The sequence below is a fragment of the Elephantulus edwardii genome, unplaced genomic scaffold (assembly GCF_000299155.1).
Source record: "Elephantulus edwardii isolate Elephantulus edwardi_28Jun2011 unplaced genomic scaffold, EleEdw1.0 scaffold00018, whole genome shotgun sequence".
NCBI classification, from domain to species: Eukaryota; Metazoa; Chordata; class Mammalia; order Macroscelidea; family Macroscelididae; genus Elephantulus; species Elephantulus edwardii.
In genome coordinates, this window is record NW_006399768.1 from 26,518,789 (window position 1) to 26,526,912 (window position 8,124).

The following is an 8,124-nucleotide window of genomic DNA, read 5'->3' on the forward strand; positions in this document are numbered from 1 at the left end:
CAAGCGACTCGACGGCACATAACAACAACAACAACAATGTAGCAACCAAGTCTAAACTGCTGACATTTTTTAGTTAGAATTTGATGCTTAACTATTGCACACAAGGTAAGTTTGGCAATCACTAAAATCAACTGAAAACAACCTCATAATTCTTGTGCAACCCTACCATTTTACTGGTGTGGAAAAAATAGACCAGAGGATGAGGTCTCAGTTGAGATCACAGATCCAGATAGTAAAGAAGCCTCAGAGTCCAGATTCTGAATCTATTTTCTTCTATTTCTTTTCTTCACTTCCCCATAGTGTCTGATATCGGTGGCCCCTGCATAAGAGAGTGTATGAACTGTATCGTTTGGAGAAGCTGCTAACGCTCAGCCCTGACATCAAATCCTTTCACAGCAACAGTCTTATACTTGGGTGTAGTGGGTGAACACGTGCCTCCTGTCACCTATCTCCGTTTGGATACTCTCAATTATCACTTTTCTTTCCATTGAAGGTGACTTTATGTCCATCCAAGGTGACTTCTCAAACTCTCTTACCCTACCACCTTGCGAGGCCACCTGCCATGTTGGAGCTACTGTGGCATGGGGGTGTACCTGCCCCCATCATGCCACCATCATCCTTGGTGCCAGATCACAGCCCTGACCAGTCCTGTGTCTCCATCCTAAGTTGCTGTTGTTTTGTGCAACTCAAGAGTCTGACTTCTACCTCAGTTTTCTAACTTTGTAACTAGATTCTGATGTGGGACCCTAACCTGGATTCCTAACTTCCCTACCGTGGGGCTGAAAGGCACACTCATTCCCTTACTACTCTCTACCCTGGAGATCCTCACACATATATATCTAAGAGGGGACTGCAATAATGTCTGTCCCACTCCATCCCTGTCTCCCCCTGGACTGCTCCCCGGAGTGTCTTGACCTGTGTGCTTGAGGCTAGAAGAAGCTCTGCTCATCCTCCCCACCGTACTAAGCCATTTTACAAAATCCATTAATGAAAATGGGGAAAAATACTTTTAGAAGAAAAATTCACTTCATTAACTCATAATTGCTTCCACTCCCTCCCATGACTTTATATCTGTCTTCATACTCCTTTCCTCAGAACCTTCTTCCTGACAGTTCTGAGGAAGTAAGGGGAGGTTTCACCCTGTTACATCTAAGTCACCCTGTCCTATTCACTGTATTCCAAGGGTCTCACATCTCAGAACTCACGGAAGGTAACTTTCTCCTTATGGGTCACAGAAGATACAGAAGTTCTAAGACATATTTTAGTCAGCTTGTTGGTTTGAGCAGTTTTGTGAGTTTATAAATTAATTTCTAGAATATAGCATGCTTAGAAATTGAAGGATATCTTTTTTGCAGAGGTACAAAAGACCGTGAGGAGGCATAGATAGAAGCATGACCTAGAAATAAAGATGTAGAGAATGCAACTATGGTGATAAAAGAGTGCTGAAGGACAAGGAGTTAGAATTAGAAAACAAAGCAAAAGGAGAGAAAAAGAAAAGGCAAAAGGAGTAGAGAAGGAATGAGGAGACGCCAGAGGAGAGGGAAGCCACAGTAATAGTGAAAAGAAAGGCACCAAGGGCTTAGTCAAAGTATCTCTTCATCCATTCAATAGCATCCCGACTAAAAGGAACGATATCAGAATCAAGTCACAACGTTAGAAACCTGAGGTAAGAGTCAGAAGCTTGAGCAACAACAGGAGCATGAGATGGAGATATAGAACTAGGTAAGAACAGAGCAGGAAGCAAGAATAATGATGGGGTGATGGAGGAAGGTGTGCCCATACCACAGTGCATTAGTGCAGCACAAAGGTAAATAAAGAAGACCGTGAGCCTCAACCTGCCTGGTCTGAACAAGGGCTGAAAGCCAACACAGACAGAATTTGTTCATGAAAGGTAATAGAGAAGGAGGTGCTGATTTTCAATAGAAAACTTGGTATAGATACTAATTCAAATTGTCGATAATGGTACTGCCAACACCCTTATTTCAGGTTCTTTCTGAAAAGGTACGGCTATATGGTGCATCAGCCAGGCACTGATTGCTCCCAGGTTGGAACACTGCTAACCCCCACTGGGTTTCCTAGGCTGTAAATTGCACAGAAGGAGATTGCCCATCTTTCTCTCTCAGAGCTGCTGACAGATTCAAAACAGCAGAGAGGCATACATGACTTCTGGGTAAGCAGCACAAATCTCTACAGAAAGCGGAATATGCTGTTCATTCTTGTTCACTTTATAACTTAAGCTTCAACTTCATGTAATCGTCTTTTTTTGTAAGTAGGTATGTCTGGAATAAGCATATTAAACAGAGTTGGTGCAGCCACAGCTTAAAATTAGATCTTGCGTGGTCACAGTGTGTGTTCTACTCTGCCCGCCTCCCTGAGGGGTAATGCTGAAAGGATATGGACACTATTCAGTACAGACCTGAAATAAGCACAGTTCAGGAACGGCATAGGGCAGGTTGAGCATTCAGAAACTTCAGGGTAATTCTAGGGAACTTTTATATTTACAATATTAAACACTTTTTTTAAAAAGTACTATGTCATTTTCCATGTGTATAACTTAAAAATGTTTTATGGCCTTATCTTTTTAAATCAGATATCCTATACTTAATAAGATCTTTCCTTATGATGTATAGCCACGGTTAATAGAGGCATTAGATTATTATATTTGAAGGAACAGTAAATACTGAGCTGGGTTCTTTACTTCACAATGTATCTGCAAAATATGCTTATTCAGGTTTTCAGATTTGCTCTCTTGAAGTTCTATTTCAACTTAGGCTGTTCGCCAGCAGGGGTTAGATCTTCAAGTTTGAAAATCTCCTCTGTCATTTACCGTTTGCAATCTAGACTCAAAAGCTAGCATCATAGTTTGTAAAACTCTAAAGATAATTAGAACATATTGGCTGTGGGTCAGAGCCTGTCATTTTTGCTGATTTCCATCTATTGATTATTTCTAGTTAGACTGTATTTCCAAATAAATGAATTCTGAATAGGCAAAATCATTATTTTATTTTTTAGATTTTTGTTGTTGTTAGGTACCATCAAGTCGAATACAATTCATAGGGACCCTATGAACAAAAGACCTGAACTCTGTACACAGAGAGAAAAGAAAATAAATCATTAAATCTACAGCTCAATGATTTTTATTTTCACAAACTCAAAGCACCAACCCCCATACCCCACGTGATAGTACCTGCTTTATCATTTTCAAAGTAATTTCATATGCACCATTTGACTAAATCACTGCCACAGTTGTCTGAGGCTATGAAACATAAGTTATAACCTCCATTTGACAAATGTATAAATTGAGACTCTCGTAAATTGATTTCTCAGCCAGAAGGCAGATGGCAAGGATATAATCCTAATGTTCCAGTGTACGAATATCCTATTTTTTTCTATGATGTTTACTCCAAAATGAGACAGTACAGTCAATTTTAAGACCTAATTTCAGACAATCTGGGGCAAACATCCTTGTCATAGCCAAGACCTTTCTGGTTGGTTGAAGTCTGTTCTGGCTGCCCCACACCCTGCCATATTAATTGTGAAGAGTTTTTCATTTCTTATCTAGAAAGTTAAATAACATCACATTCCCCTTGAGAGGTGAGGGTGGGAAAATTGTGCAAGTATACAAGATTTTCAAAAATAACTACCAATTCAAATCTTAGATGCCCTAGTGTTATTTTTCCCCCATCCTTTTCCATCTTCTCATTCTTTATGCCAACAAGAAATATGAATGAAGTGGACAATAAGAAATTGTAACACACATCCAGAAGCTCTGATGGTACTGTGGTTAAAGAGATCAGCAGCTAACCAAAAGGTCAGCAGTTCAAACCCACCAGCTACCTCTCAGGAAAAAGATATAACAGTAAAGATTACAGTCTTGCAAATGCTCAAGGACAGTTTTACCCTCTCCTGCAGGGTTTGTGACGATGAGTCAGAGTTGACTCAGCAGTGACTTTTAGTGAATAACCCAACACTCATCTATGAACAGTATTTCTGTATCCCAGTTTCAAATTATCATCAATTTTCACTCATTGTTGTGTGGAAATCAACTCCTAGCTGACTCTCCCTTTGGTGTCCAAGGCTATAAATCACATGAGAGGAGACGGCCTATATTTCTCAGGTTCAGCCTTTGAGCTAGAGAAACTCCCTACAGGCTATGCCACCGTAACTCCTCAGAATAGATTTGAATAAAAATGATTTGAATGGTAATCATGGAATAGCTGAGAGGAAAAAAAAATAGTTCTAATTATAAATATATGAAAGCTCAAAACTTTCCGATTAAAGGCCTCTAAGCGCGGCCAATCCAAAGACATGCCAGTAACTGCTCCATGGTAGAAAAATGAACAGTCTCCTCTCGCGCAATTTACAGCCTCTGAAAATTCACTAGAGGATCATCTATGAATTAATTCTGACTCCATGGAAAGACCTTTGGCTGAAATTTTAAGGGTCTTTTTGAAGGATCCATTTCAGGAATGCTGTATTTTATAGATAGCATTAATATGAGGTTGTCTAAATAACTAACAAATGAACAAGACATCAATTACTCTGAAAAGAGTGTATTCATAAGTTCTTTTCATGAAAAACAAAGAAGCATCATTTCTTTTCCATCTATGTGAAAGGGTTTTGAAGAAAAGTTTCTGCAGAGTTCAAACTGCAAGGTTGTAGTCGTCAGCAGCATAAGGCAAAAGAGCTTTAGAGGCGAGCTCTACGAAGTAAGCCCCGCCCCACTCTGTAAAGTGGGAAGAACAAAGGTGTTCATTTCCGGACTGACCAGAGCACACACAGGTAACACAGGACAGGACACAGAACGTGTTCTGCCCCATAGAAAGTGTCTTTAAGTGCTTGGAAGGAAAGACAACTCTGCCTGAATTCTTCCAGTTGAAGCCAGTCATCTACAAAATTAGATTATTTTCATCCAATTCATGTCACTTGTTATGTACCATCTAGTGGGAACCAGTCCATAGCTGACCTCCCAGCGGGTTATCCAAGGCAGTTAATCACATGAGAGGAGACTGCCCGTCCTTCTCCCACCTGCTGAAGTACTTGAACTCTGTTCCTTCAAGGGTTCAGCACAGATTATTAACCTATTCGTAAACGGTGCACTTCTTAGAGGACGGAAAGAAGGTGGGACAGGGTGAAGTCCTTCCCTAACAAACAAAATTGAGTTTTATAACTACTTGGTCAGAGTAACAATATAACTTTTAGCAAATGTGCACGTTAGGGTTTTTACTTTTCTTCCCAAAAGCTTTGTTTGAAAACAATGGGAAGGAGTATTTAGAGAATTATGAACTGATCAATCACTGGGGAGATGTGTGAACGCCCTGGCCCTGTGGACAAGTCGCCTGCAGGCTCCTGCCTAAAATAAACCAATTTCATTCATTCCACTGCTTGGACAAAAGCAAGTGTAACTCAAGGGCAAAACTAACGTTAGTAGTGTATTACATTTAAAAATATTTTTTTAAACCACAATAATTTCCTTTTTAAAAAAAAATGAAAACTTGTTCCATTACTAAGAGGAGTAATGGTCACCTTAGTGGCACTTTTAGCAATAGATGTTTTCTTTAAAGTGTTTGCTAATAACCGAAAACCACACGTGCCAAATGGGCTTGGATGGACCAGGATCCTGGCAGGCTTTGCTGCTGGTACATGGACCACGTTGAGTTGGAGCAGACACCACAGCCCCTAACTACAAACACTGACAATAAAACTAAACTAGTTCATCTATGCTTTTGCAAATTTATACATCTCCTGGTGTTTCTATCAGGTTAAAGTAAATTATATGTAAAACTACGGGATCGGTATGTCTTGAATAGATTTGTAAGTGTATTATAGCTAAAGAGATGCCACTTTTCACTCTGTCAAGACTGAAGACTCCTATTTTAACGCTTTCGGTGGACAGGCTTAAAGTATACAAATAGCCTCTTTGCATTAGCAAAATCCCCAGGTTTAAAGACCAGGAAATAGACATTCTTAGGCAAGATCCACTTGGAGTTGGGGATCCTGTCTTCCAAAATGATGCCCAGGACAGGTAGAATCGAACTTTGGGCAAAACTCAGGGAGGGGCTGCCCGCTCCGCCCGCGTGATCCTACCTGCGTTCCTCAGCTTCTTGTTCCGATACACAGACAAGATGACCAGGAGGTTGCCCAGGATGTCCACCACGATGGTGAAGATGAGGATGAAGGCGAGCATGGAGGCCAGCCACGAGGCTCGCGGTGGCGCGCCCTCCCCGGCCCCCGGCGCGGGCTGAGAGGCGTTGAGCGGCGCGCTGCCATTGCCCCGCATGGTCGCGGCTCGGACTTCACGGCCGCCCGGCCATCGCGGCCGGCGCCCTCGTCCTGCAGCCCTGCAAGTCCCTGGAGCGCAGCGGCCCCGCTGGGCCACTCTTTATGGCACTTTCCAGTCCACCCCCGCGCTGCTCCCTGTCCCAAGTGCTGCTTCGCAACCACGCGGTCAGCTCCACGACTCCCCCGTGGCCGCTGCCCACTTTGCACTAGCGGTTACAGCCTGGGGACACCTGGTGTCCGCGGCGGAGTTTCTCAGACTCCCGCGCGCCCATCCTACACTTCCCACAACGTGCCGACAGCGCCTCCGTGCGGGAATACGGCGCAAAGCCGAGAAAGAAGCCTTTATCTGTAAGACACTTGGCCCTTCCACTCGTCCTCAGTGTTTAGAGCATTCCACCAATCTAGGTTGGAGGGCATGGGCTCCAATGTTAACTTATAGTAACAGATTCGTTGGCGATTGCGTATATATCTCAGCTTCCTTATTTGTAAAATGGGAGTAAAAGTGTATACACTTAATTAATCTGGAAGTTAGTGAAACTTGAAAAAAAAAAAACAAAAAACCCAAGGCGTTTGGGGTTCCTAGATACTGCATTTAAGGGGTTAACACACTTGGTACATCAAGGCCTTGGAAGAAAGCCCTGATGAACTGTTTCTGAAAAAACAAACCATTGAAAATCCTGTGGAGCATATATGGGGTCCCCATGATTAAGAATCCACATAAAGCAACTGGTTTGAGGTTTTCAAAGAAGCAGGTATTGCACTCTCACCACTGGACCAATCGGTAGTATCAGAATGGATGGCGAAGAGATTGAGATTGTTCACAGCTTCAGTTTGCTCGGCTCCACGGTTAACACTCTTGGCACCAGCAGTCAGGAAATAAAAAAACGTATTGCGATGGGAAAGTCTGTGGTTAGAGACCTCTCCAAAATACTCAAGAGCAACAGTGTCTCTCTGGAGACTAAGGTCCGCCTGATACAGGCCATGGTTTTTGCAATCACTTGTTATGCATCAGAGAGTTGGACAATGACTAGGGAGGATAGAAGGAGAATTGACGCCTTTGAGCTGTGGTGCTGGAGAAGAGCATTGAATGTACCATGGACTGCCAAGAAAACAAACAGATTCATCATAGAGAGGATTAAACCAGGCTGCTCCTTGGAGGCAAGGATTCTGGGGCTTCGTCTGACATACTTTGGACATGTTGTAAGGAGAGACAGGTCTTTAGAGAGGGACACCATGCTGGGTAGAGTGGAGGGACAGCGCAGGAGGGGAAGACCCTCTATGAGGTGGATTGATTCAGTGACTGGGGTACTCGGGATGGGTTTGTCAGAGGCAATGAAATTGGCACGGGATAGAGCACAGTTTAGGGCTGTTGTATATAGGGTCGCTATGAGTCGCAAACGACTCGACGGCACATAACAACAACAACAACAATACAAAGAAATAAATCCTGTTTCCCTAATTCCCCTACCTCCACCTTACTTAATGAATAATTTGTTTTCTGAAATATGACTTTCATTTTCAAATTTCTGTTGTTGTTGCTGTTGTTGTTGTTGTTGTTGTTGTTGTTGTTATGTGCCATCGAGTCGTCTGGAACTCATAGGGACCCTATGTATAATAGCTCTGAACCCTTCTCTATCCTGAGCCAACCTCACCATCTCCAACACACCTACCCCCATTACTCCAGACACTGAGTCAATCCATCTCATCAAGGGTTTTCCCCTCCTGCACTGTCCCTCTACCCTCTCAAACATAATGTTCCTATTCAAGGACCAGTCCCTCCTTGCAACATGCCCAAAGTATGTCAGACAGAGCTTCAAAATTCTTGCCTCCAAGGAGAAGCCT

General features: G+C 42.7%; 1 protein-coding gene across 1 annotated transcript in view; it reads right to left on the bottom strand.

Annotated features, from left to right (window-relative positions):
- The window catches only part of MTNR1A (melatonin receptor 1A), a 46,681-nt gene extending 40,401 nt beyond the window's left edge, over positions 1-6,280 (bottom strand). The window contains exon 1 of the mRNA XM_006882263.1: positions 6,088-6,280. Coding sequence (XP_006882325.1) covers positions 6,088-6,280 — 193 coding nt within the window. The remainder of the gene's footprint in view (positions 1-6,087) is intronic.
- Between the last annotated feature and the right edge of the window lie 1,844 nt (positions 6,281-8,124).